At 64.6% G+C, this 21,901-nt stretch overlaps 1 protein-coding gene across 1 annotated transcript; it reads right to left on the reverse strand.

Moving 5' to 3' along the window:
* Window positions 1-9,825: 9,825 nt before the first annotated feature.
* On the reverse strand, window positions 9,826-14,797 carry SPEGNB (SPEG neighbor). Its single transcript, XM_077830344.1, has 4 exons — window positions 14,676-14,797; window positions 13,783-14,090; window positions 11,590-11,731; window positions 9,826-9,964 (listed from the first exon to the last, which is right to left on the reverse strand). Exons 1-4 carry the CDS (start codon window positions 14,795-14,797, stop codon window positions 9,826-9,828), a joined length of 711 nt encoding a protein of 236 aa, XP_077686470.1.
* Window positions 14,798-21,901: the final 7,104 nt, after the last annotated feature.

A 21,901-nucleotide genomic window follows, 5' to 3' on the forward strand; every position in this document is an offset into this window, starting at 1 on the left:
GTGCAGGGGGGTTGGGTCAGATCCATGGGGCGGGGCACACAGCCGGGGCGCAGGGGGGTTGGGTCAGATCCATGGGGCGGGGCACACAGCCGGGGTGCAGGGGGGTTGGGTCAGATCGGGGGGGCGGGGCACACAGCCAGGGCGCAGGGGGTTGGGTCAGATCCATGGGGCGAGGGCCGGGGCCGGCCCGTCCTGAGCCCACCCCCAGCAGCCCAGGGCTGTGGGTCGGGCACCCCCAGGGCTCTGCTGGGAGCCCAGCGCACAGGTGGGGGGCCAGGCCAAAGGGCCCCCGGGCCTTAGAAGAGGGGCGCCCCATCGCCCCCTGCCCTGGGGCCCTGCGGGGACTCGGCCCCAAGACAGCTGGAAGCAGCCGGGACCCCTGGAGGCGCCGTTGCCCCGTGGGAGCCGGGCGGGGCAGGCCTGGACCCCGGCCGTACCCTGCAGCCCCACGGCCGGCACCGGGCTCCCGGGGGCAGAAGGTCCCGAGCCTGTGAGATTGCGAGGGGCTGGCAGGCTCCGAGCCAGCGGCAGGGACGGGCCCCCGGCCAGTGCACTGTCAGCAGCACGGCCGCGGGGGCCCAAACAAGCCCTGAGATGGTCAGGCCGGGCTATTAATACCCGTGACGACAGCCGGCTGCCGGCAGCCCCATGGGTGGGGGCCGGGGGGGCCACGCAGACCGCCCAGGGCGCAGCATTGGGCAGGGGATCCGCAGCCCCTCAGTGTGGGAACCAAGGGGAATCCGAGCCCCGGGACGGAGCGTGCGTCTCCCTGGGGAGAGGGGGCTGGGCCCACACTGGGCGGGCGCACGAGGGGGAGTCTCGCTCACTCCTCGGCCAGGACGGATTCGAACAGGCGCTTCTGGTCCCGCTCCTTGAGACACCCCGAGACCGAACTCCTTTCCGACAGGCAGCCTCTCGCCTGCTCTCTGGGATCGGCTGCAGGGACCCGCCGAGGACGCCACCCCGTCACCAGGGTCAAGGATTCGGCCCGGGCTGCACGGCCCGCAGGGGCACCAGGATCTCTGCGAGCAGGGGAGACGCAGGGGGACTGGCTGCGACCCTGCTGGTGACACCAGGATCCAGGGCAAATCCACGACCACAGACCCTGGACCCTCGGACATGAGAGCTCCAGGGCGTAGGAGCAGGGGAGGGAGTCCCTAAGGGAGGGACAAGGCGCCCTGTGGGGGGGGACGACGACCTGCCTCGGGGAAGTCCCCTGCCCCATTGCTTAGAGGCGGCGGGGGGGGGTCACTGAGACCATGAATTTAGCAAGTTTCCAGGAGGCCTGGACGGGTCTAAGGAGAAAGGGACCAACCAGAGTGAATGCAAGTGTGGGAGGGATGCCCCTACCCCACGCCTGCCTGATGTGACATAGTGCAGTGCCCCCCCCGTCGCATGTACCCCCTGTCCTGCCAGAGCAGACCCCTGTGTCGGGTTGGACCCCTTGGCAAGCCAACGGATGTGTTGAGATACCCCCGAGTCTACCTGATCTGCCAGCCTGGGCCCCCATTAACCTGTCTTGCTGAGCCAGGCTCCGAAAACCTCCTTGAACTCATACCCAGGCAAGGCCACCCCCAGCTGCAGATCAGCTCTGGGAAGACTCAGCTTAAGAGACTTGCTCCAGTCCTCAGATGTCCCCTCCCTTGGGGTGCAGACCCACGGATCTATTACGAAATTCGCCTGTTCCCTCTATGTGGAGAGAGGTGTGCACACATCTTCCCCCCTCCCCAGTTACAAATGACAAACTGGGTTTAATAATAAAACAAGTTTTATTAACTCTAAAAGGCAGCTTTTAAAGTGGGAAAAGGGTAACAAACAGAACAAAGCAGATAACGAACAAATGAAACCAAACACGCAAACTGAGCTAGTCGCACTAAAGAAATTGGTGACAAACAGTTTTTCTCCCCCTAGATACTGTTGCAGGCAGGTTGCAAAGATTCAATATCGATCCAATTTGTGGAATGACCCAGCCACTCCCAGTCTCTATTCAAACCCGAGTTAATGGGATCTAATATGTGAACCAGATACCATGAACTTGGGTTGAAACAGAGACTGGGTCATTACACCTATTGAATCTATTTCCCAAAGTTACGTATCCTCCTCACGCCTTCTTGTCCACTGTCTAGATGGGCCCGCTTGATGATCACGACAAAAGTTTTTTTCTCCTGCTGATAATAGCTCATCTTAATGCATTAGCCTCTTACAGTTTGTACAGCAACTTCCACCTTCTATGTGTGTGTATATCTCTCTTCTTACTCTATGTTCCATTCTGTGCATCCGATGAAGTGTGCTGGAGCGCACGAAAGCTTATGCTCAAATTGGTTAATCTCCAAGGTGCCACAAGTCCTCCTGTTCTTTTTAGTTGAAATACAAATACATAGTCAATATTCCTAACTTCAGACACAGCGGCCGCTGGATATTCCCATTCAGTAAATCACAACCTCTCCAGTGAGCTCTCCCAGGAGCCATCTTGCATAGAGTACATCTCAGTTATGTCGTATTCATATCATAAGCATATTTCATGAATAATATGGAATGACACGTCTGTCTCGGCGTCCCCAGGCGATGCTCTGGAACGGCTCCCTACGAAGCCAGTCAGGACTCTGGGGAAGTCTCCTCTTGGGGAGCAGCCTGTCTGCAGGACACACAGCTCACCCGGCTTCCACCTTCCTGGGTCTGACCTCGGAGCATTCAGCCTCCTCTGCCTCTCCGTGCGCTTCCCACAGCGAGTCCGCCCAGGCGGGGTCCTGGGGAAGCCAGAGAGTCCTGCCCCCCAACTCCGCAGTCAGACGGGACTCTCAGCCAGCCAGTAAAACAGAAGGTTTATTAGACGACAGGAACATGGTCTAACCCAGAGCTTGCAGGTGCAGAGAACAGGACCCCTCAGCTGGGTCCATTTTGGGGGGCAGTGAGCCAGACAACCACGTCTGCCCTTCACTCCCTGTCCCAGCCAGCCCCAAACTGAAACTCCCCCCAGCCCCTCCTCCTCTGGGCTTTGTCCCTTTCCCGGGCCAGGAGGTCACCGGATTCCTTTGTTCTCCAGCCCTTTAGCTCTCACCTTGCAGGGCGGAAGGGCCCAGGCCATCAGTGGCCAGGAAACAGGGTGTTGCCCATTCTCTGTGTCCAGACCCCTGCCCACACCTGCCCTCTAGGGCTCTGCAATGATCATACACCCTTACCCCACCACCTGGATACTTAAGAACTGCCTAGGGGAAACTGAGGCACCCCCACACTATTCAGAGGAAACATTAAGAACAGTCCCGCTTCGTCACAATATCACAACCCCATCGACCCACCAGAACGTGCCCCCCCCGCCCCAACCGAACACCCCCCACCCCACCCAAACATACCCCACCCTGCCAGACCGCATCCCACTGACCCACCAGAACAGCTCCCCATGCCAACAAACACCCCACCCCTCCCTGCCAGAACACAGCACCCCAGAAGCCAAACCATATGAGCCATACAGGAACTCCTTGCCAGAAGGTGTTGTGAAGGCCAAGACTATAACAGGGTTCAAAAAGGAGCTAAATAGATTCCTGGAGGACAGGTCCAGCAATGGCTATTAGCCAGGTATCCCTAGCCCCTGTTTGCCAGACGCTGGGAATGGGAGCCAGGGGATGGATCACTGGGCGATTCCCTGTTCGGCTCATTCCCTCTGGGGCACCTGGCCCTGGCTGCTGTCGGCAGACAGGACACGGGGCTGGATGGACCCTTGCTCTGACCCAATCTGGCCACTCGGATGTTCTTATAGTTGGCACTCCGGGTACCCCCCATCCCAGCACTGGCGACATTATCCCGCAGGCCCTGTGTCCCCAGCTACTGTTCCACTTAGGAGGAATCCCACCAAGTTAGTGTAGGACACACGGCGAGAGCCCCCAGGCCGAGCTCTGCCCCGTCAGCTCTGCCAGCTCCCCCCAGCAGCCGAACCCCCAGCGCCAGCTATGCTCCAGTCTGTTCAGCATTACTGGGCCTTCCCCTGCCTGTGTCTCCTTGGCAGAGCTGGGCCCCGGAGCAGCCCTGCCTGGGGGACGAAAACAAACTCTACCCAGCTCGTTACAGGGTGGGGAGTGGCCCTGGCTGGGGAGTCACCCGAGGCTGGGGAGTCACCCTTGGTTGGGGCGTGGCCCATGGCTGGGGAGTGGCCGGTGGCTGGGGAGTGGCCCTGGCTGGGGAGTTGCCCTGGCTGAGGACTGGCCGGTGGCTGGGGAGTCGCCCGTGGCTGGGGAGTGGCCCTGGCTGGGGAGTGGCCCTGGCTGGGGACTGGCTGGTGGCTGGGGAGTCGCCCGTGGCTGGGGAGTGGCCGGTGGCTGGGGAGTCGCCCGTGGCTGGGGACTGGCTGGTGGCTGGGGAGTCGCCCATGGCTGGGGAGTGGCCGGTGGCTGGGGAGTCGCCCGTGGCTGGGGAGTCGCCCGTGGCTGGGGAGTCGCCCTGGCTGGGGGAGCTGACGTAGCAGACTCAGGTCACTGCTGGAGTTGGAACTTGTGGCCGGATTCCCTGGTTTCATGCTGGCTGCTTTATCCCACGCTGGGGCTCACGGGCCAGTCGACTGCATCTCAGCTCTTTCAGCCAGAGCAGCACAAGGCAACCGGGGTGGGCGCTGCACTTGCCTCCAGTCTCTTGTCCTCCAATTTCCCACAGACACTGGTCCCCCAGCCTAACCTCGTCACACTCACTTCTGCACCCCATACCGCCCCTGCATACACGTTTCCCAAATCACCCCTCCTCCCCCTACCCCTTTGTGCGTGTGGACCCCTGCCATCTAATCCCCTCCTTCCAGAACCCCCAGGCAAGGAGTTCCACAGGTTGACGGTACAGTGTGTGAAGAAATACTTCCTTTTGTTTGTTTTAAAACGTCTGCCTATTTATTTCATTGGGTGACCCCTGGTTCTTGTGTTATGTGAAGAGGTTAATAACACTTCCCAATTCCCTCTCTCCTCGCTATTCAAGATTTAGAAACCTCTGTCATATCCCGCCTTAGTCTGCTCTTTTCCTAGCTGAGCGGTCCCAGTCTTTGCAATCTCTCCTCGTACAGAAGCCATTCCATACCCCGCATCATTTCTGTTGCCCTTCTCTGAACCTTTTCCAGTTCCAGTATCTCTTCTTTTGAGATGGGGCGACCAGAACTGTCCACAGCATTCAAGGATTTCTATAGTGGCATTATAACGGCTTCTGAGGAGGCACGGGAAATACGTTTCTCTAGTGTTACCAGCTTTGCCCCTTACTTTGGGGTATGTTCATTTATTAGGGTTACTCTTTGGCAGCGGGGGGGGGGGGTCTGTAATTTCATCCATGTCCTGCTTGTGTCACTTGTGTTCTCCCACGGAGCTCTGCTTCTCCCTGCTGCAAGGCTCCTGCCAGTGGAGCTTCCTGCAGGACCGAGGTGCCCCCGGGCTGGGTTCCTCCAGCCCCAGAATCAGACCAACGCACCCACCTTAACAGAGCGCGTCTGAGAGGACCGGGCCAATCAGCACGTCCACGCTGACCCCTTGTACGCCCCTGGGCTCAGCAGGCCGGGTCGAGCAGCATTTCCAAGCTGCCACCCTCCTGTGCCCCTGGACTCAGCACGTCCCTGTCCCCACATTCGCGTTACCGTTGTTCTGGTTGTAACCCACTGGATAAGCAAACCCCACAGGACTTTTGGGGCTGCAGGGATCTGTAGCTTAGGTACGAGGAGCGTTGCTGCAGAGCAAATGGGGAAGCCAAAAACACCCACCGGGGGGGTGGGGGGGTGGGGGGGGGACAGGGAGAGAGAGAGAGAGAGAGAGAGAAGCAACCAGCTTAATCATGAAAGTTATTTATTGCCAGGTAATGAGGGGAGCCAAACAAACAACACAGTGATAATATTAAATCTAACCTATATCTGATCCCACCAGTCAGGGTCCGAAGGCTGCACCTAGAGAGAGAGGGAGCTGGGTTCTCACCCCTCCGTGAAGCTGGAATCGATCGGGGGTCCCGGCTGGTGGTGGTAGCTGAGGGTCCGGAGTGCTGGAGTCAGGCAGAGCCCCCAGCACGATCCGTCAGGGGAAGATGGAGTCCCCATGGGACTGATGCAGAGTTTGGATCCAGGCATCAGAGCACTGACTGGAGCATGGGTAGGAGTTTTTGTAGAGAAACAACAATGGTTCGGGGGAGACACTAGGTTTGTTGATGTGTAAACAAGGGAGGATACCAGGGTTGGTTTGTTCAGGCTGGACATGGGAGCTGATCATCCCCGGCTTTGGGCGGTGTTCCTTGGAGGGAGCTCACAATGCAATTAGGGAACTTCACTATTTTGGATCCCAATCAAGGATTTATGACTAGAATTGGTCTGATAACGGCTGAGCTGGGTGGGTGCGGGCTGGGTTCATTGACATCTGGAGCAGAGATCCCCCCTCGTGGCGTGCAGTTCCCTGCGGGTCGTGCCTTGGAATCTCTGGTCTCCGCTCTGTCTGCTAATGGAGATGCCTCCCTGTCCCCTCTTCCATGCAAATGAGGCTAGGGGAGTTTCCTTAATTGTCACCCTTGTCCCAGGGGTTGAGGTGTATCTCCCACGGCCTTTTTTTTTGTAAGTCTTTCTTCTGATTGGCTTTGGTTCAAGCAGAGGCTGGAGGGAGGGTCTTTCCTGAGTCCGACAGGCTGGGTACTGCGCCCTGGTTCCCCAAGATCACAGGGCTGACAGGTAACAGGACTGTAGTTTAAATGGATTACTCAGAGTTCTGTATTAATATGCCTAGTAAGGAATCTATTTGTCTAAATACATTTCCTGAATCTATTTTTGTTCTCTGTATTGTTACAGACATACTTGCTGACAGGTATTTTGAAATGAATTCCCAAAATAATGGAAATTGGTGTGATTATATTGTGTGATTTTGACAAATAAAATATGCAGAATTTTAAAATATTGTGTGCAGAATTTTTAATTTTTGGCACAGTAGCAGCATATAGAGTGGGGTCTCGTCTGAACACTAATTATGCCCTGGTAATTAATACCCTTGTGAACTGTCTGTATTAACGCTCTGTGAGGCATTGGGGAGCCTCACTGACACGTGGCTGCCCAGGCACGGGGCCGGCACAGCTCTCTACCTGGCTCCTAGGGCAAAGAAACGTGGTGGAATCAACCAAAGGGATCCCCATTGTCACGGAGTCCCCGGGCGATGCTCTGGAACTGCTCCCCATGAAGCCAGTCAGGACTCTGGGGCAGTCGCCTTTCTGTGAGCAGCCTGTCTGCAGGACACACAGCTCACACAGCTTCCACCTTCCTGGGTCTGACCTCGGAGCATTCAGCCTCCTCTGCCCCTCCGTGTGCTTCCCACAGCGAGTCCGCTCAGGCAGGGCTCCTGGGGAAGCCAGAGGGTCCTGCACCCCAACTCCGCAGTCAGACGTGACTCTCAGCCAGCCAGTAAAACAGAGGTTTATTAGATGACAGGAACATGATCTAAAACAGAGCTTGCAGGTGCAGAGAACAGGACCCCTCAGCTGGGTCCATTTTGGGGGGCAGTGAGCCAGACCATCACGTCTGCACTTCACTTCATGTCCCAGCCAGCCCCAAACTGAAACTTCCTCCAGCCCCTCCTCCTCTGGGCTTTGTCCCTTTCCCAGGCCAGGAGGTCACCGGATTCCTTTGTTCTCCAACCCTTTAGCTCTCACCTTGCAGGGGGGGAAGAGCCCAGGCCATCAGTGGCCAGGAAACAGGGTGTCGGCCATTCTCTGTGTCCAGACTCCTGCACACACCTGCCCTCTAGGGCTCTGCAAGGATCATACACCCTTACCCCACCACCTAGACACCCAAGAACTGCCCAGGGGAAACCAAGGCACCCCCACACCACTCGGAGGAAACATCAAGAACAGTCCCACTTCGTCACACCCATTGACACAGAAACTGTCCAGGGGATGGGCAGCTCCCGGGCCGGTATTTTGTATGTGTGTGTGTGTGTGTGTGTGAGTACTTACTCCTGTGTCTGCTTTGTTAATACATTTATTTTGTTTTTCTGTGAGCCAGCCCAGTGCTGTCTGTGAAGGGCCAGGTGTTTTCAGCCCAGGGAAGTTACTGAGCTGTGATGTGCTTTTGTGTCTCTAAAGGAACAAGGGACCCCTGGTATTTCTCTGAGCTGCCTGGGAGGGGCTGGACATTGCAGAGCTCCCAGGTTTGAGAAAGCTGGGGATAGGGAGTGTGTTGGGGTCACCCTGCTGGCAGTAACCCAGGCTGGTGGGAGCCAGAACGGGGCTGAGGACAGGCTGCTGGCCCACGGCTGGAGCTGCACACAGTCACTCCAGGTGTGACCCACGTGCTGGCAGCCTGGTTGTGAGCGTCCTGGGCTGGGAGCTACAACAGCAAAGCCTTGTGAGGCAGCCGGGGTCACAGGGCAGGCGGTGATGCCCCCGCTCCCTGGTCTGGATGGCACGGCGATTGGACTGTGACCAGGCCACCAAACAAACTGAGGTCTTGCCCCAAAATGTTCCAGATGCCCTAGTCACTGGGCACTTATCAGGATCCCCAAATGCAAATGAGCCCCAGTGATCCCAGATTGACCATGAAGTGAGTGACGAACCCAGTGGTGAGTTGCAAAGGCGATTTTGGGAGAAGAGCTCCAAGTTATCAGCAATCTACCCCACCAGCTCTCCAGGTGTCTTGGAACTGGACTCGCTGCAGGCTTTGAGTGACTCGCTTGGATTAGACATTGGGAAGGGGCCTTTCCTGCCTTCGCGCCCGTCACGGGGGCGGGGGTTCCAGTGACACCCGAACGGCCACTATCACAGCAGCCTCCACGTGCCCCACAGGGCTGGATCAGGCACTGAGCCAATGGCCATGCCCACAGGCCACGCAGGTCATTGCAGGGGCAGGGGCCAAGCTCGGCTGGTGTTCAACCTGAGGCGGAGCACGGGGGGGCCGCAGGGGCTCCAGCGGCCTGGAGGCTCCTGCTCCGACTGGGAACGAAGCGACGCCCTCTGGCTTGGCAGCCCCCCCCCCCCCCACATTCAGTGAGAGACCCCCATGGCCGTCCCAGGAGCTGTTTGGGGAGCCTCAGTAGGGGGCACGCTCCCCACTGAGTGACCACTGACCCCAGCATGGCCAAGGTGTCATCGGGCTGATTATAGTGAACCTGAAGTCATCAGACCCCCGTCAGGTTGCAGCCCCAGTGCCCTGGTCCAGCCAGCCCTGAGCATTACCCTGCAGCTCACTGAAATCCTGCTCCAGGTTCCCTGGGATGCCAGCTTCCGCCTCCCTTCCTGTCTCAAACCGTGTCATGCTCTTGATAAACTGTTGCTATTCCCCACCCCAGAGGTGGCTGCATCTCAGCGCTGGAGGAGGGTCCCTGCCCAATCAGCGGCTCATTCCCAGCTCACAGGGGGCTGCATGGGCAGCGGGGAGGTCCCAGTAGCCGCGTGGTGGGGAGAGGCTGGGCTGGTGTGACCGGGGCAGGATTCGGTTGGGTTCACCGACGATTGAGAGGTGGAACATGCCAGGGTGGGGCAGGATAAGCCAGGGGACCATGGGGCGGGGGTGGGGCAGGGCGCGCTGGCCCCCCCTCCCCTGGCATCAGAGCTACCAAGCAGGGAGCAGAGACGCGTCACCAAACAGCAGCAGCCCCTTTATTGAGCCCAGCAGCGAGCAGAGCTGAGTCCGGTGCAGCCTGGAGCCCGCAGGGGGGACGAGCCAGAGCCCAGGGCCCCGGGCCCCACCCCCACCCCCTTGCCCCAGATCCAGGGCCATTGAACAGCCGGCCCATGTCCCAGGACGGGGGCAGTCTCTGCCGGCAGGGGCAGGGTCCGTGCCAGAGGGCCGAGCCCCGGGTGTGGGAGGCGCTGGCGGGGCCCGGTGGCAGGGACGTGGGGGCTGTGGGCTCAGAGCACGTCCAGGCGGGCGAAGGACTCGTCTGTGCCCAGGCTGTTCTCCACGAAGACCTCGTACTTCCCGGCGTCGCCCGCGGCCACCCGCTTGATGGTGAGAGTGGTCGAGTCGCTGCCGATGTCGTAGAACACCCTGGGGAGACGGGCCGGCAGCGTGGAGACAGGTGAGCGCCAGAGCCCCGGGCCCTGCGACCCAGCCCGACCCCCCTGGAGCTGCACCCGTGGTGGGCGCCCACGCCGGAGCCCTGCACCCTGGCTGGGGACCCTGCCTGACCCCCCCGGAGCTGCACCCGTGCTGGGCGCCCATGCTGGAGCCCCGCACCCTGGCTGGGGACCCCGCCCAACCCCCCCGGAGCTGCACCCGTGCTGGGCGCCCACGCCGGAGACCCGCACCCTGGCTGGGGACCCCGCCCGACCCCCCCGGAGCTGCACCCGTGCTGGGCGCCCACGCCGGAGACCCGCACCCTGGCTGGGGACCCCGCCCGACCCCCCCGGAGCTGCACCCGTGCTGGGCGCCCACGCCGGAGACCCGCACCCTGGCTGGGGACCCCGCCCGACCCCCCCGGAGCTGCACCCGTGCTGGGCGCCCACGCCGGAGACCCGCACCCTGGCTGGGGACCCCGCCCGACCCCCCCGGAGCTGCACCCGTGCTGGGCGCCCACGCCGGAGACCCGCACCCTGGCTGGGGACCCCGCCCGACCCCCCCGGAGCTGCACCCGTGCTGGGCGCCCACGCCGGAGACCCGCACCCTGGCTGGGGACCCCGCCCGACCCCCCCGGAGCTGCACCCGTGCTGGGCGCCCACGCCGGAGACCCGCACCCTGGCTGGGGACCCCGCCCGACCCCCCCGGAGCTGCACCCGTGCTGGGCGCCCACGCCGGAGACCCGCACCCTGGCTGGGGACCCCGCCCGACCCCCCCGGAGCTGCACCCGTGCTGGGCGCCCACGCCGGAGACCCGCACCCTGGCTGGGGACCCCGCCCGACCCCCCCGGAGCTGCACCCGTGCTGGGCGCCCACGCCGGAGACCCGCACCCTGGCTGGGGACCCCGCCCGACCCCCCCGGAGCTGCACCCGTGCTGGGCGCCCACGCCGGAGACCCGCACCCTGGCTGGGGACCCAGCCCGACCCCCCCGGAGCTGCACCCGTGCTGGGCGCCCACGCCGGAGACCCGCACCCTGGCTGGGGACCCCGCCCGACCCCCCCGGAGCTGCACCCGTGCTGGGCGCCCACGCCGGAGACCCGCACCCTGGCTGGGGACCCAGCCCGACCCCCCCGGAGCTGCACCCGTGGTGGGCGCCCACCGCCGGAGACCCGCACCCTGGCTGGGGACCCCGCCCGACCCCCCCGGAGCTGCACCCGTGCTGGGCGCCCACGCCGGAGACCCGCACCCTGGCTGGGGACCCCGCCCGACCCCCCCGGAGCTGCACCCGTGCTGGGTGCCCACGCCGGAGACCCGCACCCTGGCTGGGGACCCAGCCCGACCCCCCCGGAGCTGCACCCGTGGTGGGCGCCCACGCCGGAGACCCGCACCCTGGCTGGGGACCCAGCCCGACCCCCCCGGAGCTGCACCCGTGGTGGGCGCCCACGCCGGAGACCCGCACCCTGGCTGGGGACCCCGCCCGACCCCCCCGGAGCTGCACCCGTGCTGGGCGCCCATGCCGGAGCCGAGTCCCCCACGTCCGAGACCTGGCCTGATCCCCCGGACAGCTGGCCAGGGTCCCGTCAGTGCAGCCCTCCTCCCCCGCGGGGCTCCCTCACCTGTCGTCCTCCTCGATGTCCTCCCCATCCTTGGCCCAGCCCACGTCGGGCGCCGGCTCGCCGCTGATGTGCGCCGTCAGGGTGACCGTGGCGCCTTTCTTCGCCTTGGTGCTCTCCGGCCCCTTCTCGATCTTGGCAGGGACTGGGTGGGGGGTTGACACCGTTAGGCAGGGGAGGGGCGCCTGAGCTGAGCCCCCCGCCCGGCAGCCAAGGAATGGGCAGGGCCCCCGGGCACAAGCCCAGCACCGGGACCCCCGGGCCACAACCAGCCTGGGCTGTGCTATAGCAAACCCCTGGGGCAGGAGAGGTGCAAGGGTTCTGGGGGGCACAGAACAGAGGGTCCCCGGGCAGGTGCAGGGGGGTGCAGAACAGGGGGTCCCAGGAGCACAGAAAGAGGTGAGTACAGGAAAGGTGCAGGGGGTCCTAGGGGCACAGAACAGGAGTTCTGGGGGCCACAGAACAGGAGCAAGTGCAGGAGAGGTGCAGGGGACCCTGGGGGGCACAGAACTGGGGGTTCCAGGGGCACAGAACCGGGGGTCCCGGGGGAACAGAACCGGGATCCCGGGGGCACGGAACCGGGGGTCCCGGGGGAACGGAACTGGGGGTCCTGGGGGCACGGAACTGGGAGTCCCGGGGGCACAGAAGCGGGATCCCGGGGGCACAGAACTGGGGGTCCCGGGGGCACAGAACCGGGGGTCCCGGGGGAACAGAACCGGGATCCCGGGGGCACGGAACCAGGGGTCCCGGGGGCACGGAACCGGGGGTCCCGGGGGAACAGAACCAGGGATCCCGGGGGCACGGAACCGGGGATCCCGGGGGCACAGAACCGGGATCCCGGGGGCACGGAACCGGGGGTCCCGGGGGAATGGAACTGGGGGTCCTGGGGGCACGGAACTGGGAGTCCCGGGGGCACAGAAGCGGGATCCCGGGGGCACAGAACTGGGGGTCCCGGGGGCACAGAACCGGGGGTCCCGGGGGAACAGAACCGGGATCCCGGGGGCACGGAACCAGGGGTCCCGGGGGCACGGAACCGGGGGTCCCGGGGGAACAGAACCAGGGATCCCGGGGGCACGGAACCGGGGGTCCCGGGGGCACAGAACCGGGGGTCCCGGGGGCACAGAACCGGGGTCCCGGGGGCACAGAACCGGGGGCCCCAGGGGCACAGAACCGGGGTCCCGGGGGCTCAGAACCAGGGTCCCGGGGGCTCAGAACCAGGGTCCCGGGGGCACAGAACCGGGGTCCCGGGGGCACAGAACCAGGGTCCCAGCGGCACAGAACCGGGATCCCGGGGGCACAGAACGGGGGTCCCGGGGGCACAGAACGGGGGTCCCGGGGGCACAGAACCGGGGTCCCAGAACCGGGGTCCCGGGGGCACAGAACGGGGGTCCCAGGGGCACAGAACCGGGGTCCCAGGGGCACAGAACCGGGGTCCCGGGGGAACAGAACCGGGGTCCCGGGGGAACAGAACCAGGATCCCGGGGGCACAGAACCAGGGGTCCCAGGGGCACAGAACCAGGATCCCGGGGGCACAGAACCGGGGTCCCAGGGGCACAGAACCGGGGTCCCGGGGGCACAGAACCGGGGGTCCCGGGGACACAGAACTGGGGGTTCCAGGGGCACAGAATCGGGGATCCCGGGGGCACAGAACCGGGGGTCCCGGGGGCACAGAACTGGGGTCCCGGGGGCACAGAACCGGGGGTCCCGGGGACACAGAACTGGGGGTTCCAGGGGCACAGAATCGGGGATCCCGGGGGCACAGAACCGGGGGTCCCGGGGGCACAGAACTGGGGTCCCGGGGGCACAGAACGGGGGTCCCGGGGGCACAGAACCGGGGTCCCGGGGGCACAGAACTGGGGGTTCCAGGGGCACGGAACCGGGGTCCCGGGGGCACAGAACCAGGATCCCGGGGGCACAGAACCGGGGTCCCGGGGGCACAGAACCGGGGGTCCCGGGGACACAGAACTGGGGGTTCCAGGGGCACAGAATCGGGGATCCCGGGGGCACAGAACCGGGGGTCCCGGGGGCACAGAACCGGGGTCCCGGGGGCACAGAACTGGGGGTTCCAGGGGCACGGAACCGGGGTCCCGGGGGCACAGAACCAGGGATCCCGGGGGCACAGAGCCAGGGATCCCGGGGGCACAGAACCGGGGTCCCGGGGGCACAGAACCGGGGTCCCGGGGTCCCGGGGCGTACCTTCCACCAGGATGCGGGCGGAGTCGAAGCACTCCCCGAAGGTGTTCTTCACGGCGATGGTGTAGCGCCCCAGGTCGGCCAGCTCGCCGTCCCGCACCACCAGCGCCACGATGTCGGGGTCCTCGAAGATGTAGCGATACTTGGGCCCGTCCTTCAGCTCCTGCCCGTCCTTGGACCAGCGGATGAAGGGGTCGGGGAAGGCGCTGATCCGGCACTCCAGCCGGGCGGCGCTGCCCTCGATCAGCACCACGTCCTTCAGCTCCTGCAGCACCCGCGGGGGGCCCTTCTCCTTCAGCTCCTTGCGGGACCTGGCGGGAGGCGCTCACGTGGGTCCCGCTGGCCCCGCCTGTCCCCCCAAACCCCCCGAACCCTCTGTGCCCCCTGCCCTCCACGCCCAGCCACCCCCCAGCTCCACCCTCCCGTCCCCCCGAGCCCCTCCAGAGCCTCCTGTGCCCCCCGCCCTCCAGTCTCCCCCAAACCCCCCCAGAGCCTCCCATGCCTCCCCGCCCTCCACTCTCCCACGGCCCCCCCAGGCCCTCCGTGGTCCCTTTGCCTTCCACTCTCCCAGAGCCCCCTGCACCCACCTTGCCCTCCATCTCCCTGCCACCCTCAAGGGCCCCTCACACTCTCCAGGGTCTCCCCGTGGTCGACTTGCCCACTAGCCCTCCTCCAGCCCCCCAGGTCCCCCATGGTTCCCTTGGCCTCCACCCCCCGCCATCAGCCCTAGGGCTCCCCAGCAGCCCCCTCCATCCTCACCCTGTGCCCCCCTCAGCCCGGATCAGCCCAGAGCCCTGGCCCCGTGGTGCCCGGGGGTGGCTGCAGAGCCGGGCACAGGCCCCATGTCACAGCTGGGACTCGCTCCGCCCCCCACCCCACCCCCCACCGCCCCTCACCTGTGTCCCCGGTAGGAGGCCTGGATGCGGATGGCCGCGTTCTGCACCTGCGGGTCGTTAATGTCCAGGGTGCAGCCGGGGGGCGGCTGGGCCACCACCTTCTTGGGGGCCGCTTTCGACATCTGCTGAGGGAGAGACAGCTGGGTGCCTCAGCGGGACCCCCCCAGGAACCCCCTTCCCTGAGGCAACCCCAGAACCCCCAGGGACCCCCCAGAACCCCTAGAACCTCCAGGGATCCCCTTCCCTCAGACACACCCACAACCCACCAAGGGACCCCAGAACCCCCCAGGGACCCTGTCACAGAGTGTGGGGGAATGAGGGCCCTGCACCCCCCTCTTCCTGCGATTCTCCGGGACTCTCAGCCGGCCAGTAACACAGACAGGAACATGGTCTAAACCAGAGCTTGTAGGTGCAGAGAACAGGACCTCAGTCAGGTCTGTCTGTGGGGCAGGGAGCTCAGACCCCCAGCCCTGGGGCTTCCGCTGTTTCCCCAGCCAGCTCCAAACTGAAACTCCCTCCAGCTGTCTCCCCACAGCCTCCCTCCGGCCCCTCCTCCAGCCTTTGTCCAGCTTCCCGGGCAGAAGGTGTCACCTGGCCCCAAACCCCCCCCCCCCGCCCCCCGGCTCAGGTCACCTGCTCAGGTATCGTCCCTCCAGTGAAGCCCCCCCCCCCCCCCGATATCCCCTCACCAATGCAGACAGTCCCCATAAACCTCCCCTGCAATATTCCCCCGTCACAGACCCCTTCCCCAGAACTCCCCCAGGCACCCCCAAAACCCACCAAGGGACCCCAGAAGCTCCCAGGGACCCCCTTCCCCAGAACTCCCCAGGGACCCCAGAACCCTCCAAGGACCCTCTTCCCCCAGGGACCCCCACAACCCCCATGGATCTCCTTCCCCAGAACCGCCCCCAGGGACGCCCTTCCCCCAGGGATGCCCAGAACCCCCCAAGGACCCCCAGAAATCCCCCAGGGACCAAACCCTAGCAGCCCTAGAAACCCTTTCCCCCTAAAATCTCCTGGAACCTCGCCAGAGACCCCCCAAGGGACCTACTCCCCCCAGCACAGGGAGCTGAGACCCTCAGGGACCCCTCTGCCCCTTCCTACAGAGGCAGCCAGGAGCAGGGTGGAGCGGGCAAGCTGCCCCCCATGACCCCTCAGATCCAGCTAGACATGGGGTGGGGGGCGTCTGGAATCCAACCCTTAGCTCCCATGTTGCTGGGGTGTTTGGCTCGGGTTCCCCAATGGGATTTCTGCGCCCAGCTCCGCCCAGCCCCACTGAACGGCTCCCCAAGGGGGCAGAACACCCCCCCTCCCAGCCTGGCCAGACCCTGCTGGCAAACCCTGACCCCAAGATCTTCCTCCAGCCATGGCCCCAGACTTCCCGCTGCCCTGTCCCCCCACTCCCGCCCAACCCCCACCACCCGCTGCCCCATCCTCCCCACTTCCGCCCAACCCACTGCCCTCTCCCCCCACCTGCTGCCCCATCCCCCCACCCCCACTCCCGCCCAACCCCCACCACCCGCTGCCCTGTGCCCCCCACCTGCTGCCCCGTCCCCCCACTCCCGCCCAACCCCCACCACCCACTGCCCCATCCCCCCCACTTCCGCCCAACCCACTGCCCTCTCCCCCCACCTGCTGCCCCATCCCCCCACCCCCACTCCCGCCCAACCCCCACCACCCGCTGCCCTGTGCCCCCCACCTGCTGCCCCATCCCCCCCACTCCCGCCCAACCCCCACCGCCCGCTACCCCATCCTCCCCACTTCCGCCCAACCCACTGCCCTCTCCCCCCACCTGCTGCCCCATCCCCCCACCCCCACTCCCGCCCAACCCCCACCACCCGCTGCCCTGTGCCCCCCACCTGCTGCCCCATCCCCCCCACTCCCGCCCAACCCCCACCGCCCGCTACCCCATCCTCCCCCCTTCCGCCCAACCCACTGCCCTCTCCCCCACCTGCTGCCCCCATCCCCCCACCCCCACTCCCGCCCAACCCCCACCACCCGCTCCCCCATCCCCCACAGCCCACCTCCCCCATCCCCATACTGCCCCCACTCCCTCACCATCCAGTGCCCTGTCCCCCCGACCTCCACTCCCACCCAACCCCCACTTCCGCTGCCCCATCTCCCCGCTCCCATCCAACCCCCACCGCCCGCTACCCCATCTCCCCCACTTCCGCCCAACCCACTGCCCTGTCCCCCCACCTGCTGCCCCATCCCTCCACTCCCGCCCAACCCCTACGACCCGCTCCCCCATCCCCCACCACCCACCTCCCCCATTCCCCTACTGCCCCCACTCCCTCACCACCTGCTGCCCCATCCCCCCCAATCCTGCCCATCCCCTACACTAACCCCCATCTCCTTACTGCCCCACGCCCTCACTGCCCCATTCCCCCACTTCCGCCCATCCCCCCTCTGCTCCCCACCCCCTCGCTATCCACTCACTCCCATTCCCCTATTGCTCCTGCCCCCTCACTGCCCACTACCCTTGTCTCTCCCCTCACTGCCTGATACCCCTTGTGACGAAGCGGGACTGTTCTTAATGTTTCCTCTGAATAGTGTGGGGGTGTCTCAGTTTCCCCTATGCAGTTCTTAAGTATCTAGGGGAAACTGAGGCACCCCCATACTATTCAGAGGAAACATTAAGAACAGTCCCGCTTCGTCACACCCCCGTCCCCCAACCCCCCACTGCCCCGCCCCCTCGCTGCCCCTTTCCCCCCGCCAGACCCCACGCTGCCCCAGCCCTGTGTCCTGGGGGAAATGGGGCAGAGCTGGGGATGGCCCCACCCCGCTGAGGCTTGGTACCGCCGCCGAGCTCCCCGGGCAGAGCTGGGGCAGACGAGGCCGCGGCTGGCACTGGGGGGCTGAATGCCAGGTGTCCCTGCTCTCTGGGGGGCTGGCTCTGCTCCATGCGGGGATTGTGCCCCACAGGACTCCCTGGGACAAGTTGAGCTGCGTCGGGCCCCCCCAGCCGTGGGGCAGGCAGCTCCGGGGCGGGGGCGCTGGGCAAGACAGGGGCTGCCCCGGTCTCTCCTGCGACGGGCGGGGGGACTTACCAGGGCGCGCCAAGAGTCGGGGCAGGAGGGGGCTGGCCAGGCCTGGGGGCGACTGCGGCCTCCCCATCAGGCCTGGCTTTATACCCCGGCCAGGGCGGGGCCGCCGGGCCCCCGGGGCAGCTTCGCCTGAGCCTCTGGCGGCATTCCCGGCCCGACGTCGCCTTCTTTGGCCAGCCAGGGGCCCCCTGCCCGCTGTGGCCTGGCCAGGGCCCCCCACGCCCCAGCCCCGGCCCTCCTTATATAGCCTGGCCGCGGCTGCCGGGGGAATTGGGGCCGGCCGGATTCAGCCTCTGCTGGCTCATCGCATTGCAGCCGCCCACTGGGACCCCGCGCGGCAGCTGGGCAGCCCTGGCCTGGCGCTGCCGGCCACGCATCCGTCTGCCTGTCCGTCTGTCTGTTCCCCAACCCCCACCGCTGCACCTCCCAGGCAGCCTGGCTCCCCATCCCCCGCCCCCCGCTGCACCCCCCCCAGCCAGCCTGGATCCCCATCCCCCCGCTGCACCCCCCAGCCAGCCTGGCTCCCCATCCCCCCGCTGCACCCCCCAGCCAGCCTGGCTCCCCAACCCCCCGCTGCACCCTCCCAGCCAGCCTGGATCCCCATCCCCGGCCCCCGGTGCACCCCCCCAGCCAGCCTGGATCCCCATCCCCCCGCTGCACGCCCCAGGCAGTCTGGCTCCCCATCCCCCGCCCCCGCTGCACCCCCTAGCCAGCCTGGCTCCCCATCCCCTGCCCCCGCTACACCCCCCCAGCCAGCCTGGCTCCCCATCCCCTCGCTGCACCCCCCAGCCAGCCTGGCTCCCTGTCCCCTGCCCCCAGGCGATGCTCTGGATCTGCTCCCCAAGAAGCCAGGCAGGACTCTGGGGAAGTCTCCTCTTGGGGAGCAGCCTGTCTGCAGGACACACAGCTCACCCGGCTCCACCTTCCTGGGTCTGACCTCCGAGCATTCAGCCTCCTCTGCCCCTCCGTGCGCTTCCCACAGCGAGTCCGCCCAGGCGGGGTCCTGGGGAAGCCAGAGGGTCCTGCCCCCCAACTTCGCAGTCAGACGGGACTCTCAGCCAGCCAGTAAAACAGAAGTTTATTAGACGACAGGAACATGGTCTAAAACAGAGCTTGTAGGTGCAGAGAACCGGACCCTTCAGCTGGGTCCATTTTGGGGGGCAGTGAGCCAGAAAACCACGTCTGCCCTTCACTCCATGTCCCCAGCAAGCCCCAAACTGCCTCACCCTCCAGCCCCTCCTCCTCTGGGCTTTGTCCCTTTCCCCGGCCAGGAGGGCACCGGATTCCTTTGTTCTCCAACCCTTTAGCTCTCACCTTGCAGGGCGGAAGGGCCCAGGCCATCAGTGGCCAGGAAACAGGGTGTCGGCCATTCTCTGTGTCCAGACACCTGCACACACTTGCCCTCTAGGGCTCTGCAATGATCACACACCCTTACCCCGCCACCTAGATACTTAAGAACTGCCTAGGGGAAACTGAGGCACCCCCACACTATTCAGAGGAAACATTAAGAACAGTCCCGCTTCGTCACAACATTCACAGGCTTTAATTCTTTGTTTGAATCCTGTATCGGCTTCTCCATTATGTTGCCCGGCAGTGATATCGGGCTAATCGGCCAATCACTGGCCGGCTCATCCTGCTTGAAACATTGGCACGACCGTAGCCTTCCGCAACTGCCTTGGTGTTCCAAGTTATTAAAAATAACATCTGCCGGCAGCCAGAGATTCCTCAGCCAGCTCGTTTCGAACTCTTAGGTGAAATACTTCATCAACCACGCAAGAGGAGCGCATTGTCCCGCTTCCTGGATACAGGCCAGCAACATTTCCTGAGCACTGCGGCTTTCTCTGCACCCCGCTCCTAGGTTCACCGTCACCATCAACTCACGGGCCTAGAGCACTTCTAGGATTCATTTGGTTCCCTGGCTTTTAGCTTCCCTCACGGATTTTCCACACCTCATAATGGCTTGTGTTTGGTGTCTCTTCCCCCTCGCCCCTTTGTGCCAGGTTGCTTTTTCAGCCCGACCTGCGGCCCCCGTCGCCTGGGCGGTCTCTGCGCTGGGGGCCTGGCTTTGGGCCGGCTCGCAACGCTCCGGGCAGGCTCATTTCATTCTCATTTTGCAGCCTCAGCGCTGGGAGCGTTGCCTTTGGAGTCCCACCTGGAGCGGCCGGCTGCCCCGTGAGCGGGAGGGGTCTGCCGGGGCCCCCCAATGACCACACGGAGACAGCCGGGCTGCTCAGGGCCTTTATTGCTTCTCAGGCACATGGCTCGTCCACACCAGAGCAACTCCAGACCCAAACTCAGAGCGCAGCGGGAGGGGCGGGGGGACCAAGGACGGGGGAGGGGACGGGGGGGACAAGGGAGGAAGAAACTTTGTCAGCAAAGTCAATAAATACGTCTGTCGCTACAGCAGCATCCGTGCAGCCGCCCCGGCGGGGCTCCCTGCCCCGGCCCCGGGCACAGGGAATGGCCCCCGCCCCGGCTAATGGCCAGTCACACTGTCCAGCCAAGGCACAAGGGCAGCCAGGCCGTTCCTGCCCCCCCAGCCAGCATTGCCCCCTGGGAGGAGATGCACCGTGGGCACCATGGAGCGGCTGGCAGCAGAGCCAGCCCGGCAGGGGGAAAGGACAGGCCCATGGAGGGGGCAGGGGAGATGCCAAGAGTTGAGCCCAGGGCCGGCAGGGGCCATTCATCCCCATTCTCCACCCTGGCAGGACCCCCCCAGGAGTGAACACAGGCCCCATGAGGCAGCCCCGCAAGAAAGAGCCCCCCCAGGGGCTGGGACAGTGGGGCACACAGAGCGAGCACCCCCAGCCTGGCCCTGGGCTGGTGGATGGACCCCCCCCGGCAGGCAGGGCCGGAGGGGAGATGTGCGTAGAGGGGGGCTGGGGGCGCACATGTCACTGGACGGGGGGGTCGGACGCCTGCGGGAGGGAAGGGCGTGGGGGGGATTGTGACCGATGCTGCCACCCCATGCAGCATCGCTGGGGGCCGCAGGGCCCGGGGTCCAGCCGAACCCCCGGGGCGGAGGAGAGGGACACGGCTCCCACGCAGAGCGAGGGGATGGCTGGCGCAGAGGCCGGCGGGGCAGTTGTCGCAGCGAGGGGATGGGGGAGCGTCGTTCGGTGCCGCCCCACTCCGTGTGCGTGTGTGTCGCTGTGCGTGCATGGAGCATTGCTGTGTGCACAGGCGTGTCCCTGTCTGTGCCTACATGTGCCGATGCGTGTGCGTGGGGCGCACGGGCGTGTCGCTGTGCGTGCGTGGGGCGCCGCGGCACATGTGAAGAGGCGTGTGTGTGTGTACAGGCCTGTCGCTGTGTGTGTGTGTGTGTGGACAGGCGTTACTGTGCCGGTGAAGAGGCGTGTGTGTGTACGCAGAGGTGGGTCGCTGTGTGTGTGTGTACAGGCGTGTCGCTGTGTGTGTACGTAGAGGAGTGTTGCTGTGTGTGTACGCAGAGGAGTGTCGCTGTGTGTGTGTGTACAGGCGTGTCGCTGTGTGTGTACAGGCGTGTCGCTGTGTGTGTACAGGCGTGTCGCTGTGTGTGTGTGTGTGGACAGGCGTTACTGTGCCGGTGAAGAGGCGTGTGTGTGTACGCAGAGGTGGGTCGCTGTGTGTGTGTGTACAGGCGTGTCGCTGTGTGTGTGTGTACGCAGAGGTGGGTTGCTGTGTGTGTGTGTGTACGCAGAGGTGGGTCGCTGTGTGTGTACGTAGAGGAGTGTTGCTGTGTGTGTGTGTACGTAGAGGTGGGTCGCTGTGTGTGTGTGTGTGTACAGGCGTGTCGCTGTGTGTGTGTGTACAGGCGTGTCGCTGTGTGTGTACGCAGAGGTGGGTCGCTGTGGGGGGGTTGTTCGGGCATGTCGCTGTGTGTGTACACAGAAGCGGGTCACTGTCCGTGTAGAGGTGTGTCATTATGCGTGCGTATGTACAGGCGTGTCACTGTGTGTGTACATGTGTCCAGGCATCACTGTGCGTGCATGGGGTCACTGTACATGTGGAGAGGCGTGTGTGTGTACATAGAGGAGTGTCGCTGTGTGTGTGTGTACAGGCATGTTGCTGTGTGTGTATGTAGAGGCCTGTCACTGTACATGTGTACGGGGGGGGTGCGTGTGTGTACAGGCGTGTCGCTGTTTGTGTATGTAGAAGTGTGTCACTGTACATGTGTCCAGGCGTGTCGCTGTGCACATG

This window comes from Eretmochelys imbricata, chromosome 11 (genome assembly GCF_965152235.1).
Source record: "Eretmochelys imbricata isolate rEreImb1 chromosome 11, rEreImb1.hap1, whole genome shotgun sequence".
NCBI classification, from domain to species: domain Eukaryota; kingdom Metazoa; phylum Chordata; order Testudines; family Cheloniidae; genus Eretmochelys; species Eretmochelys imbricata.

Bases quoted from the DNA above. Each gene is read 5' to 3' on its own strand.
- SPEGNB (XM_077830344.1), bottom strand. From the start codon at position 14,797: ATGTCGAAAGCGGCCCCCAAGAAGGTGGTGGCCCAGCCGCCCCCCGGC. The intron at 11,732-13,782 runs GTACGCCCCGGG...CCCCCCACCCAG, and splicing joins CGCCCGCATCCTGGTGGAAG to TCCCTGCCAAGATCGAGAAG. The intron at 9,965-11,589 runs GTGAGGGAGCCC...CCGTCTCCCCAG, and splicing joins GACATCGAGGAGGACGACAG to GGTGTTCTACGACATCGGCA.